The sequence below is a fragment of the Anguilla rostrata genome, chromosome 16, assembly GCF_018555375.3.
Source record: "Anguilla rostrata isolate EN2019 chromosome 16, ASM1855537v3, whole genome shotgun sequence".
NCBI classification, from domain to species: domain Eukaryota; kingdom Metazoa; phylum Chordata; class Actinopteri; order Anguilliformes; family Anguillidae; genus Anguilla; species Anguilla rostrata.
The window spans coordinates 37,121,954-37,136,580 of NC_057948.1; the positions used below are offsets into that span (position 1 = coordinate 37,121,954).

Here is a 14,627-nt window from a genome sequence, read left to right on the forward strand (position 1 = left end):
CTGCATCTGTGACAGGTTATAGAGTCTACATGGGGTCTACTGCATCTGTGACAGGTTATAGAGTCTACATGGGGTCTACTATACCTGTGACAGGTTATAGAGTCTACATGGGGTCTACTGCATCTGTGACAGGTTATAGAGTCTACATGGGGTCTACTGCATCTGTGACAGGTTATAGAGTCTACATGGGCTCTACTATACCTGTGACAGGTTATAGAGTCTACATGGGGTCTACTATACCTGTGACAGGTTATAGAGTCTACATGGGGTCTACTATACCTGTGACAGGTTATAGAGTCTACATGGGGTCTACTGCATCTGTGACAGGTTATAGAGTCTACATGGGGTCTACTGCATCTGTGACAGGTTATAGAGTCTACATGGGGTCTACTATACCTGTGACAGGTTATAGAGTCTACATGGGGTCTACTATACCTGTGACAGGTTATAGAGTATACACGGCATCCATTTTCAGTGGCCCACTCTGGCCTTGTCGACGCCCCTCAGAAATAAAATACAGTTACAACGAGCCATTCCTTATTAAGTAATAAAGAATATGTGGATAAAAACAGTAAATATGTAAAAGTCTGGGCAGCTCGTATAGACAGAGATCCAGTAGACTAAACTAAACAAAGACATTTTTCAAGTTACTTTCACTGTTATAATTTAACTGCAGGCCTCAGCAAAGAAAATCCTCTGAAGGGTCACTAAACAGCATCGATTCTGTCCGTTGCACTCAGCACCTACGCGTACTGGAGGGAGAGCCAGCCAATTAGCTCAGCGCTTTCGTCCATTTTAGTCTTCCTTTGTGTACATTTACCTGCGTTTTCCCTGCGTAATCAGCGATGCATGGCACACGCCGCTGTAGCTAGTCGTTCAGCCCTTTCAGAAACAGGCGCTCATGTGAACAAACTGCCGAACAGCAGTTGGGTTCGGGTGATAATGGCATCGCTGTTGTTCGCTCGAGAGGCACGTGGCTGAAGTGATGGCCGAGGACTGCGGAATGAAGTTAGCGGCCGTCTCTGTGTTCGTCGATTTCACAAACAGGACACGTTTGATCCCAACTGCTTCAGACTTTTAAATGACCAATAAATAAATGTCAGCCAGTTTTGTGAATACTTTATGTGTAATAGCCTTACTATAATTGCTGTAAAATGCTTCATATTTATCATGTCATACGAGCCATCACCAAATTGTTATAATAGCAGTTTGATGAACATACAGCATTAAAAATGAAACGTAATAGGTGTTTATATCATTTTTCTTTGACATTTCTAGCTCTTGTTGTTCATATATCCAAGTACTTTTTAACTTCTGTGAGCATGATAGAAAATATATTAAAGTAGTCGAATCACTTTTGCAATACCTCAAGCTAGGAATTTTAATATCTTCCATGGGATAGTAGAGTTAGTTGAATACAGACATTTCTTGAACCGGTTCAGATGAAATTACAGCAGCTTTGTTGGCCTGACCTGTTGAACCATTTCAGAGTGGTGCATGCTGAGTGTAGCCTGTAGTCAACAGGTTATTATAAGTTTATTATTATTGCGCTATTGAATGTCTCCGTCATGGTCTCTTCCTGGCACCCTAAGATTCAGCTTTGTCTTCACCAAGTTCAGTCTCACGTCCCCCTCCAGCTACGGAGATCAGTCTCACTTCCCCCTCCAGCTACGGAGTTCAGTCTCACGTCCCCCTCCAGCTACGGAGATCAGTCTCACGTCCCCCTCCAGCTACGGAGATCAGGCTCACGTCCCCCTCCAGCTACGGAGATCAGTCTCACGTCCCCCTCCAGCTACGGAGTTCAGTCTCACGTCCCCCTCCAGCTACGGAGATCAGTCTCACGTCCCCCTCCAGCTACGGAGTTCAGTCTCACGTTCCCCTCCAGCTACGGAGATCAGTCTCACGTTCCCCTCCAGCTACGGAGATCAGTAACGGAGCGGCGTGGCAAGCCAAGGAGCCGCTAATGAGCTGCCAGCCTTCCAGGACCAGAGCTGTGTGGATCAGACCCAAAGCACAGATTCTGCCCATCCTTCCAGGACCAGAGCTGTGCGGATCAGACCCAAAGCACAGATTCTGCCCATCCTTCCAGGACCAGAGCTGTGCGGATCAGACCCAAAGCGCAGATTCTGCCCATCCTTCCAGAACCAGAGCTGTGCGGATCAGACCTACAGCGCAGATTCTGCCCATCCTTCCAGGACCAGAGCTGTGCAGATCAGACCCAACGCACAGACTCTGCCCATCCTTCCAGGACATTACATTACATTACATTCATTTGGCAGACGCTTTTATCCAAAGCGACGTACAAAAGTGCATTTTCATGATCGTAGACAACTGCTGAACACGGGTTCAGTAAGGTACAATTACTTATTTTGAACAGCTATTTCTAGCCGAGAACAATGAACACTATCCTGGTCTAGCATCTGCAAAGCCAAACTAGGCAGAAGAATAAGCTACAGTATTAGGACGAATACAATTTACCAAGAAGTGCAGGGATGGGGCAACATGTAACAAGTGACAGGAAAAAGATTTTTTTTTTTTTTTTTTTTTTTAATATATACAGCGTGGTGGTGGTTATTCTAGGTATAGTCTGAAGAGATGAGTCTTCAGGCCACGGCGGAAGATGGATAGTGAGGGGGAGGTTCGGAGAGGGACGGGGAGTTCGTTCCACCACTGGGGAGCTAGGGTGGAGAAGCTCTGTGATCCCTTTGGGCGGGTGGGAGGGGTTGCAAGACGCCCTGCTGCCGCAGAGCGGAGTGGTCGAGCAGGCACATAGAATTGAGTCATGTCCTGCAAGTAGATGGGGGCTGTCCTGTTGGCAGCAGTGTAGGCAAGGGTCAGGGCTTTGAACCGGAACCAGAGCTGTGCGGATCAGACCCAAAGCGCAGACTCTGCCCATCCTTCCAGGACCAGAGCTGTGCGGATCAGACCCAAAGCGCAGACTCTGCCCATCCTTCCAGGACCAGAGCTGTGCGGATCAGACCCAAAGCGCAGACTCTGCCCATCCTTCCAGGACCAGAGCTGTGCGGATCAGACCCAAAGCGCAGACTCTGCCCATCCTTCCAGGACCAGAGCTGTGCGGATCAGACCCAAAGCGCAGACTCTGCCCATCCAGCTCAGGACCAGAGCTGTGCGGATCAGACCTACAGAGAACAGAGGATACTGAGGAATATATTTTAGTTTCTTTCCATTGTAACGTTATCAATTAAATTAAAATCAGTAAGAAAAGAAATAATAAATTGAAGGTGTCAGGAGCTCCCAGAGAGTTTATGGAGCAGAAATAAATGATGATAATGTGTGTGTGTGAGTGTGTGTGAGTTTGAGCATGTGAGTGTGAGTGCGTGCGTGTGTGGTGTGTGTGCGTGTGTGTGTGTGTGTGAGAGAGAGTGTGTGAGTGTGAGCATGTGTGTGTGAGTGCGTGCGTGTGTGGTGTGTGTGCGTGTGTGTGCGAGTGTGTGTGTGTGTGGTGTGTGTGCGTGTGCGTGTGTGTGCGAGTGTGTGTGTGTTATCATACCCACTCATTGTTTTGGAGATATAATTACACTTTGACTGTAAATGCAGTTCCTGGCTGCCTCCAGTCATTCCACCCGTCTGCAGTGGACCAGCCGGTGATCATTTATGGTTTGCACATTTATTATTAGAAATTAGAGCAGCATTAGCAGCGTTATGGATTACGATGCTGGTGATGCTGTCAGGGGTACGTCACCCTCGCGGCTCTGCGGGTTCTGTGCTGAGGCCCCCAGGTTGCTCCCACGTTGCTCCCACGTTGCTCCCAGGTTGCTCCCAGGTTGCTGGGTCGTCATTGTTGAAGTGATTGATGAGGCTGTGGCTTCACAGCCTGCTGTTATTCAGTCTCACATGACTCCATTGTAAACACTTTCTAAACTAGTCAAGTGACTTCATTTCAATGCCAGAAATAACTTTTATGCATCAAAGTTCCAAAACCCAAAACACAAAATTGGAATGATTCATCAGGCTGGCTAATTTTCTATGGAGAAAAAAAAACGATTTAATGGAAATTCTTACATAAAAGGACATTAAATGAAAGAATTGGAGATATTAATTATGCTTTCACTTGAATGGGCTGCTAATGATCAATGTTCCATTTTGCATGTCTCTGGTGACATACTTGGTTAAAAACATTTTACGTGGGATGTGTCCTATTATATTTGATTTAGTGCGATTTCCCCAGTGCTAGTGCTGGACGTGCCTTCACACGCAGACCCCCGTCCTGCACAGACAGGCAGCTGGCCTTCACACGCAGACCCCCGTCCTGCACAGACAGGCAGCTGGGCCTTCACACGCAGACCCCTGTCCTGCACAGACAGGCAGCTGGGCCTTCACACGCAGACCCCTGTCCTGCACAGACAGGCAGCTGGGCCTTCACACGCAGACCCCCGTCCTGCACAGACAGGCAGCTGGGCCTTCACACGCAGACCCCCGTCCTGCACAGACAGGCGGCTGGGCCTTCACACGCAGATGCTTGTCCTGCATAGACAGGCAGCTGGGCCTTCACACGCAGACCCCCGTCCTGCACAGACAGGCAGCTGGGCCTTCACACGCAGACCCCCGTCCTGCACAGACAGGCAGCTGGGCCTTCACACGCAGACCCCCGTCCTGCACAGACAGGCAGCTGGGCCTTCACACGCAGACCCCTGTCCTGCACAGACAGGCAGCTGGGCCTTCACACGCAGACCCCCGTCCTGCACAGACAGGCAGCTGGGCCTTCACACGCAGACCCCCGTCCTGCACAGACAGGCAGCTGGGCCTTCACACGCAGACCCACGTCCTGCACAGACAGGCGGCTGGGCCTTCACACGCAGACCCCCGTCCTGCACAGACAGGCAGCTGGGCCTTCACACGCAGACCCCCGTCCTGCACAGACAGGCAGCTGGGCCTTCACACGCAGACCCCCGTCCTGCACAGACAGGCAGCTGGGCCTTCACACGCAGACCCCCGTCCTGCACAGACAGGCGGCTGGGTCTTCACATGCAGTAGAGATCACATTACAGATCAGCATCTCCGTCCCCATGGTAACCCATCAGTAATATGAGCCTCTATGTGCGAACTTCACAGGTGGAGGTGCGTTATATACACCAGGGCTATAGGAAGATAGCTGAGTGTCTGATTATACCAGGGCTAGAGGAAGATAGCTGAGCGTCTGATCTGGGGCCTCCTTCAGGGGGTGGTGGGGGGGGGGGGGTCGGTGGGGGTTGATGGGGTCACTGGGTGCCCGGGAGTGGGGTTGGGGGGGCAACGCAGGCCCTGGTCTGATCCCTTCTCTCCTCCTCTGTAGAGTAAAGGGGGAGTGGACCTGCTGGGCTCCACACAGGAAATGGCGGAGAGGATCAAGTCGAAGTGGACCAGCCCAGACGTAAGCTTCCTGCCGTCATTACACGCTGCCCAGAGAACCGCCAACACAACACAGTGTCTGTCTGATGCATTAATATGTAGCCTTCAATGTTCATTAATTGTGGTGGCACTTAGACAACATTTATTCATCATAATAATTGTTATTTAATAGGCTATATTTTAAGATGTTGAATTTTAAATTATTTTTTTCCAGTTTGACTCCTAGTATTTGTTTTATTTACTTGCAATGAGGAACAAGGTGAAAATAACATTAGAACCAAATTGCCCTGGCATGCGTTTCGCTTCCAAACTGTCGCTGTGGTGTGTGTTTTACATTTGATCTGGGTGGGTGTGTTACCCGACATCTGAGAGAGCGGCGATGCTCATGGGTTTCTGCAGATGAAATCAAAACACCAGACTGACAGGCAGACAGCCTAATGTTCTGCTGCCTCAACAGAGAAGACACAGAGTCCGCAGTGGGGGGGTGGGCGGGTGGGGGAGGGGGGGGGGGGTTTATGTAGCGGTTCCCTTCACTTCCCATCTATAGCTCCAGAAAGTCCTCTAGTTTGGTTTAGTTTTTTGGCCTAAAGGAAAACTGAGAGAGAGAGAGCGGGGGGAGAGAGAGAGAGAGAGCGGGGAGAGAGAGAGAGTATGGATGTATTGTTTATGTTCATTTTTGCATGCATGTGTTTCTGCAATATAGTGTTTTACTGTGCATGCATATGCACAATTACTGTGTATACTGTGTATGTGTGCGTTTGGGTGTGCAAATATACTTGATATTTTTTGTGTGTGTGTTTGAGTGTGTGGGTGTGTGTGTGTGTGTGTGTGTGTGAGTGTGTGTGTGTGTGTGTGTGTGTGTGTGTGTGTGTGTGTGTGTGTGTGTGTGTGTGTGTGTGTGTGTGTGTGAGTGTGTGTGTGTGTGTGTTTGAGTGTGTGTGTGTGTGTGTTTGAGTGTGTGGGTGTGTGTGTATGTGTGTGAGTGTGTGTGTCAGTGTGTGTGTGTGTGTGCACGTGCGTGTGTGTGCGTGTGTGTGTGTGTTGGAGTGTGTTTGTTTCACTAGCAGTGAACTCTGGCCCAGTGCCTCAGCCTAGCGTAGCCTAGCCTAGCGGCAGGCAGCAGCTCGATGTGCTGGCGTAAAGAGCCTGTTTAAACGAGCTCCGCTGAGCCCAGCCGTGGAGGGGAGGGGCTAACCCAGCCACGGAGGGGAGGGGCTAACCCAGCCACGGAGGGGAGGGGCTAACCCAGCCGCAGAGGGGAGGGGTTAACCCAGCCGCGGAGGGGAGGGGAGGGGTTAACCCAGCCGCAGAGGGGAGGGGTAACCCAGCCGCAGAGGGGAGGGGTTAACCCAGCCGCAGAGGGGAGGGCTAACCCAGCCGCAGAGGGGAGGGCGGGCTAACCCAGCCGCAGAGGGGAGGGAGGGGTTAACCCAGCCGCAGAGGGGAGGGGCGGGGTTAACCCAGCCGCAGAGGGGAGGGGCGGCTTAACCCAGCCGCAGAGGGGAGGGGCGGGGCTAACCCAGCCGCAGAGGGGAGGGGAGGGGTTAACCCAGCCGCAGAGGGGAGGGGCGGGGTTAACCCAGCCGCGAGGGGAGGGGTTAACCCAGCCGCAGATGGGAGGGAGGGAGGGCTAACCCAGCCGCGAGGGGAGGGGTTAACCCAGCCGCAGAGGGGAGGGGCGGGGTTAACCCAGCCACAGAGGGGAGGGGCTAACCCAGCCGCAGTGGGGAGGGGCGGGGTTAACCCAGCCGCTGAGGGGCGGGGTTAAAGGATCATTTGAGATCATCAGTCCGCTCTCCCCTCGCGGGTGCAGCGGGAAATATCACAGCTGCCCCGCGGCTGTCCTGCACCTTCAGCTCCACCCCTGAGAGGTGCGGTACCTGCCGAAAATGGCGATGGGGCTTTTTATTTTACTTAACTGGGGGGGGGGGGAGTTAGGGTTAGGGTTAGGGTTTTTCTTGGCGGGGTGTGTCAGACACTCCGTGGGGGAGTTAGGGTTAGGGTGAGGGTTTTTCTTGGCGGGGTATGTCAGACACTCCGTGGGGGAGTTAGGGTTAGGGTTAGGGTTTTTCTTGGCGGGGTGTGTCAGACACTCCGTGGGGGATAGGTTAGGTGAGGTTTTCTTGGCGGGGTATGTCAGACACTCCGTGGGGGAGTTAGGGTTAGGGTTAGGGTTTTTCTTGGCGGGGTATGTCAGACACTCCGTGGGGGAGGTAGCGGCTCCGCCCTGCTGGCTGAAGGCCCGAGGCGCTCCACATGGCGGTTACGCGCTCAGCGCCATCGGGGAGTCCTGAGCGTGCTCAGAAGACATGGCTCACGCATTGGCTCCCCCCTCTCTGCAAATCTCTCAGGGGTCAAAGGTCACGTGGTACACAGGTAGCCGTAATCAGGGTTAGGGTTAGGTAATCAGGTCGCTGGCCTCAGGCGCGGGGACTTAATTGGCGGCTCTGTGGGCTCGTGTCTGTGGGAGGGATCCACGGGGAGGAGATGTATGAGACAGTAGAGGACAGCAGTGGAGCAGTACTGTCGGTGTTAATCGATGGCCAGAAGGTTATCTGTTTTGACGGGATCACGCTTGTCGTTTAGCTGCATAGCCACCCGCTATCTCTGCTGCAGTGTTTCAGAACACAGGCTGCAGTTACACCGCTATCTCTGCTGCAGTGTTTCAGAAAACAGGCTGCAGTTACACCGCTATCTCTGCTGCAGTGTTTCAGAAAACAGGCTGCAGTTACACCGCTATCTCTGCTGCAGCGTTTCAGAAAACAGGCTGCAGTTACACCGCTATCTCTGCTGCAGTGTTTCAGAAACAGGCTGCAGTTACACCGCTATCTCTGCTGCAGTGTTTCAGAAACAGGCTGCAGCTACACGCTATCTCTGCTGCAGTGTTCAGAAACAGGCTGCAGTTACACGCTATCTCTGCTGCAGTGTTTCAGAAACAGGCTGCAGTTACACGTATCTTGCTGCAGCGTTCAGAAAACAGCTGCAGTTACACGCTATCTCTGCTGCAGTGTTTCAGAAACGGTGCAGTTACACGCTATCCTGCTGCAGTGTTCAGAACACAGGCTGCAGTTACACATCTTGCTGCAGTGTTTCAGGAAACAGGCTGCAGTTACACGCTATCTCTGTGCAGTGTTTCAGAAACAGGCTGCAGTTACACTATCTCTGCTGCAGCGTTCAGAAAACAGGCTGCAGTTACACCGCTATCTCTGCTGCAGTGTTTCAGAAAACAGGCTGCAGTTACACCGCTATCTCTGCTGCAGCGTTTCAGAAAACAGGCTGCAGTTACACCGCTATCTCTGCTGCAGTGTTTCAGAAAACAGGCTGCAGTTACACCGCTATCTCTGCTGCAGTGTTTCAGAAAACAGGCTGCAGTTACACCGCTATCTCTGCTGCAGTGTTTCAGAAAACAGGCTGCAGTTACACCGCTATTCTCTGTAAATACTTCTTTTAATATTTGCTTTTCTTGTGAAATACCGAAGACAGAACTGAGCCTGATGAATTCATCGCTCCAGGGATATCAGCTTCCCAAAACACAAAGACACCTACACACACACACACACAAACACAGGCATGCACACGCACACACACAAACACAGGCATGCACAAACACACACACTTGCGTGCACACACACACACACACACACAAACACAGGCATGCACACGCACACACACACGCACACAGGCATGCACACACACACACACAAACACAGGCATGCACACACACACACACACACACACACACACACAAACACAGGCATGCACACACACTCACGCATATGCTCACACACACACAGACACACATACACACACACATTATCATCATTTATTTCTGCTCCATAAACTCTCTGGGAGCTCCTGACACCTTCAATTTATTATTTCTTTTCTCACTGATTTTAATTTAATTTAATTAGTGCCTGTGTGATTATCCGACAGCAGAGACGGTCCTCCTCAGCATAGCGCCGTCAGTTCCAGGCTCTGAAGCCTGTCTGCACAGATGGCCTGCTGGGTCTACCTCCAGGCCTGTTGAAAAAGAAAAGTAAATTAGAGTGTCCTTATTATTTCTGCAATTGAAAGTGTTTGATTACTTAGAAGGAAATGTATGTGGGGAAGGGGGAGGGGGGGAGGGGTTCTGAAACGGTGCTCATTTGGAAGCGAGGGTGATTACCCAAGAGGCGAAACATGCGGTTCAAAGCTATTTTCTCTTAATCACATTTTTTACCTCCCACTTTCATCCCCTCATGACTACCGATGGGAGGTCACTACTCTCAGACACAAAGTCATCACATGAATGTTCATACACAATTCACACGTGCATTTTAATCCTCTGCCGTCTGATTTCCTGCAGAGAGGGCGCTGCATTCGTTTGTCCGGTGGTGTCGGGCTTTGGTTCTGACCAGGTCTTCCTGCTCTGGCTTCATACACATTGATCCTGGGGCTCCTGTTGGAGGCGTCTCTGGGGCTATTGCGGTTATTAAAGGAGGGATATTCCTCCACAAACGTGCAGGAAGAGCGAGGAGGTGACCTCACTGCTGCACGGCTTTGATATGAGGGGTGCAAAAATATATATACTCCATTAATGCTACTTTTATTTCTCTGGTCAGAAAGAGATCTGTGCATCCTGGTCCCCTGTTCAGATCTGACACACACCTCCAGTCTCCACCCTCTTACTCCCAGTCTCCACCCCCATATCTCTGGCCCCACCCCCTTATTTACAGTGTGTGTGTGTGTGTGTGTGTGTCAGTGCCAGCTGATGTGTGTGTGTGTGCGTCTGTGTGTGTGTGTGTCAGTGCCAGCTGATGTTTCTGTGTGTGTGTGTGTGTGTGTGTGTGTGTGTGTGTGTGTCTGTGTGTGTTCTGTGTGTCTTGTGCGTGTGCATGTGTCAGTACCAGCTGACTACTGTAGAGAGGGGGGCAGGAGGGAGCGATAGAGAGAGGAGGGAAGGATAGGAGATGAGAAGGAGGAAGGGATAGAGAGAGGGGGGAAGGAGGGAGGAATAGAGTGGGGAAGGAGGGAGGGATAGAGAGACAGGGGAAGGAGGGAGGGATAGAGAGACAGGGGAAGGAGGAAGGGATAGAGAGAGGGAGGGGAAGGAGGGAGGATAGAGCGGGGAAGGAGGGAGGGATAGAGAGACAGGGGAAGGAGGGAGGGATAGAGAGCGGAAGGAGGAGGAAGGGATAGAGAGAGGGGAGGGGGAAGGAGGGAGGAATAGAGTGGGGGAAGGAGGGATAGAGAGACAGGGGAAGGAGGAAGGGATAGAGAGACAGGGGAAGGAGGGAGGGATAGAGAGACAGGGGAAGGAGGGAGGCGGAGAGAGAGAGAGGGAGACAGCTTAAATGCTGTGCAAATTGCACGTTCCCTTCAATTGCCTCCCAGCTCGCAGGGAATTCAAATGGAAGATAAAGGCTGATTGCTCTTCTGCTCCTTCAGCAGACCTCTCTCTCTCTCTCTGGGATCCTGAGTCCTCCATCCTCCTGGGGGGCACAGTCCAGAGAACAGGTCCTGGGGGGGCACAGTCCAGAGAACAGTCCTGGGGCCACAGTCAGAACAGGTCCTGGGGGGCCACAGTCCAGAGAACAGGTCCTGGGGGGCACAGTCCAGAGAACAGGTCCTGGGGGGGCACAGTCCAGAGAACAGGTCCTGGGGGGGCACAGTCCAGAGAACAGGTCCTGGGGGGCACAGTCCAGAGAACAGGTCCTGGGGGGGGCACAGTCCAGAGAACAGGTCCTGGGGGGGCACAGTCCAGAGAACAGGTCCTGGGGGGGGCACAGTCTAGAGAACAGGTCCTGGGGGGGGCACAGTCTAGAGAACAGGTCCTGGGGGGGCACAGTCCAGAGAACAGGTCCTGGGGGGCACAGTCCAGAGAAAGGTCCTGGGGGGGGCACAGTCCAGAGAAGAGGTCCTGGGGGGGCACAGTCCAGAGAACAGGTCCTGGGGGGGCACAGTCTAGAGAACAGGTCCTGGGGGGGCACAGTCTAGAGAACAGGTCCTGGGGGGGCACAGTCCAGAGAACAGGTCCTGGGGGGGCACAGTCCAGAGAACAGGTCCTGGGGGGGCACAGTCCAGAGAACAGGTCCTGGGGGGGCACAGTCCCTGCCTTTGTTCATCCATATCTGAGACAGGAGAATGTTATTCACAGAGTTGTCATATTTAATAGGATGTAGCCAAAGAGGTCCGCAAGGGGGCCTGGAAAAAAAAGATTGAAGAAATCAGTGTAGCTGTGGCCCTGAACCCGAACTCTCCCCCCCCCCCGCAGATGAGCACGGAGCAGCTGGAGTGCTATGTGAACCAGCAGTTTGACGCGCTGCACAGGCTGGTGCGGCTGGAGGAGCGGCGCACGCTGCACCTGGTGGACCTGAAGGAGGCCTTCCTCACCGCACAGGCCGCAGAGAAGATGGCCGAGATCAGCGTCCACACCGAGCGGCTGCAGGCCGAGATGGACTCCATTACCCAGCAGCTCGGGGCCCTGGACCAGGGGGAGGAGCCTGCCGCCAACCCCGTCCCCATGGTGAGCAGCCCCGCCCTCCAGCGCTCCGCTCTCCGTGTGACTGATGCCCACACACGGGTGTGTAAAATCACACATTAACTCCTCCCATTATGAGCCGTAATGGCGGCTGCTTCATGTTGGCGCTGGCCATTCGTCACCCGGGGCTAGCGTGCGCTAACTCAGCGTCCCTGTGATTGATGGGCAGCCATCTGTGAGACTCCTGGAGCTGCTGCTAATTAGAAATGGGAGAGTGGCGCCTCGTGAGGGAGCTGATGCGTGCTCTCAGTCATTTATGACGTGTGTGAGCCAATCAAACGGCTCTCTTTTCCATGGCAAGAACAAAAATACGTTACGATTTGTTGAAATTAGAAAGTCACCCGTCGTCCCTTTTTTTCATGCTTGCAAGGGCTTTCTCTCTCACTTTGCTTTTAACCCTTTAAAGTGTGAGATCACAGATGTGTGATTAGAATGTTCTGCACTGAACATTCTAATGCTGATGTCACAATCACTACTGGTGACCGAAGGCAACAGAGTTCTAGAACACTACTTAGAATTTTGATTAAAAAAACATTCCATAAGATCCTACTCTTCAAAGGGTTAATAAGGACCAAAAAGAACCCAAAAGAGGAAGTTTGCAGAGATATTTGTCAGAGGGCAGAGGCTTGATGGTTAGTGTCAGCTGAGGCCAATTTAAAACAAAAAAGATAGAAAGCAAGGCAGGCTTGGTCCACCGGGATCAAGAGCTAAAACCAATCCCCCCTCTAAACGCACAGCCTCCTCTGTACCCATATAAACTCCCTCCTCCCCAAGGACGTTCCCACAGTGCTCAGCTCCCCGCCCCTCCCCGCCCTCCCTGGTTAAGCTGCAGTGTGACTTTCAGGCAGAAGTAAAGACGGTCCCGGCCCATTTTTCAGTCAGCAGGCCGTTCAGCGGGAGGCTGCCTTAATGCGGCCCTGTGGGAGCACAGCCGGCCTCTCCCCAGAGCACAGCCTGCCTCTCCTGGGTGCACAGCCCGCCTCTCCCCAGAGCACAGCCGGCCTCTCCTGGGTGCACAGCCTGCCTCTCCCCAGAGCACAGCCTGCCTCTCCCCGGAGCACAGCCGGCCTCTCCGGTGCACAGCAGCTCTCCCAGAGCACAGCCTGCCTCTCCTGGGTGCACAGCCCGCCTCTCCCCAGAGCACAGCCGGCCTCTCCTGGGTGCACAGCCAGCCTCTCCCCAGAGCACAGCCTGCCTCTCCCCGGAGCACAGCCGGCCTCTCCCCGGAGCACAGCCTGCCTCTCCCCGGAGCACAGCCGGCCTCTCCTGGGTGCACAGCCTGCCTCTCCCCAGAGCACAGCCGGCCTCTCCTGGGTGCACAGCCTGCCTCTCCCCAGAGCACAGCCGGCCTCTCCTGGGTGCACAGCCTGCCTCTCCCCAGAGCACAGCCTGCCTCTCCCCGGAGCACAGCCGGCCTCTCCCCAGAGCACAGCCGGCCTCTCCTGGGTGCACAGCGCCTCTCCCCAGAGCACAGCCGGCCTCTCCCCAGAGCACAGCCGGCCTCTCCTGGGTGCACAGCCGGCCTCTCCTGGCTGCACAGCCGGCCTCTCCCCGGAGCACAGCCGGCCTCTCCGGGGCACGCCGCTCTCCCCGGGCAAGCCGCCCTCCCAGAGCACAGCTGGCCTCTCCCGGAGCACAGCCGCCTCCTGGTGCACAGCCGGCCTCTCCTGGGTGCACAGCGCTCTCCCAGAGCACAGCGGCCTCTCCTGGCTGCACAGCGGCCTCTCCCAGAGCACAGCGGCCTCCCGAGCCGCCGGCTCTCCCGGAGCACAGCCGGCCTCTCCCAGAGCACAGCCAGCTCTCCAGAGCACAGCGGCCTCTCCCCAGAGCACAGCCCGCCTCTCCTGGGTGCACAGCCTCTCCCCAGAGCACAGCCGGCCTCTCCTGGGTGCACAGCTGGCCTCTCCCCAGAGCACAGCCTGCCTCTCCCCAGAGCACAGCCGGCCTCTCCCCAGAGCACAGCCGGCCTCTCCCCAGAGCACAGCCAGCCTCTCCTGAGTGCACAGCCGGCCTCTCCCCAGAGCACAGCCGGCCTCTCCTGGGTGCACAGCCTCTCCCCAGAGCACAGCCGCCTCTCCTGGGTGCACAGTGGCTCTCCCAGAGCAAGCCTGCCTCTCCCAGAGCACAGCCGGGCCCCTCCCAGAGCACAGCGGCCTCTCCCCAGAGCACAGCCAGCCTCTCCTGAGTGCACAGCGGCTCTCCCAGAGCACAGCTGGCCTCTCCTGGGTGCACAGCCGGCCTCTCCCCAGAGCACAGCCGGCCTCTCCTGGCTGCACAGCCGGCCTCTCCCCGGAGCACAGCCTGCCTCTCCCCAGAGCACAGCCGGCCTCTCCTGGATGAGGAACAGCCCGCTCCTCGGCTCGGCTGATTAGAGCCTAATTGAATGCCGATGGATGTCCTGCTTTTTCACTCGTGTAAGCCGTTCGGCTGTGAGTAATGCACAAAGTGATTCCGAATGCCTTTCCCAGAATGCCGTTTTCCTCTAATTGTGCCTGGGCTCCTCGGAGCTGTAGACCAGGATGGAATTGGCTCCTGTCCCTGGCTGCTGTTAATCAGAGGGCTGCAGATAGTTTCTCCCTCTCCTCTTAGTGCAGCCCCCTCTGGCCTGCCCTGCGTCTGATCTGTAAGCAGCTTCTCCTGGGGTCCAGAATAAATGCACCCTGAGTCCTGGAGAGCCACTTCATTTTAGATGCCATTTTGAAAAAAAAAAAAAAAAAAAAATCCTGCTGAGGTTTTATTTACAAACCAGGACGTCAAA

General features: G+C 54.1%; 1 protein-coding gene across 2 annotated transcripts in view; it reads left to right on the forward strand.

The window, feature by feature from the left end:
* trim44 (tripartite motif containing 44) overlaps positions 1-14,627 on the forward strand; it is a 48,543-nt gene that overhangs the window by 2,410 nt on the left and 31,506 nt on the right. For both annotated transcript variants that reach the window (XR_010326408.1, XM_064313785.1), the window contains exons 3-4: positions 5,294-5,371; positions 11,603-11,854. Coding sequence is in view for 1 of the 2 variants with exons in the window: in XM_064313785.1 (XP_064169855.1) it covers positions 5,294-5,371; positions 11,603-11,854 (330 nt within the window). In the remaining variant the exon portion in view is untranslated. The remainder of the gene's footprint in view (positions 1-5,293; positions 5,372-11,602; positions 11,855-14,627) is intronic.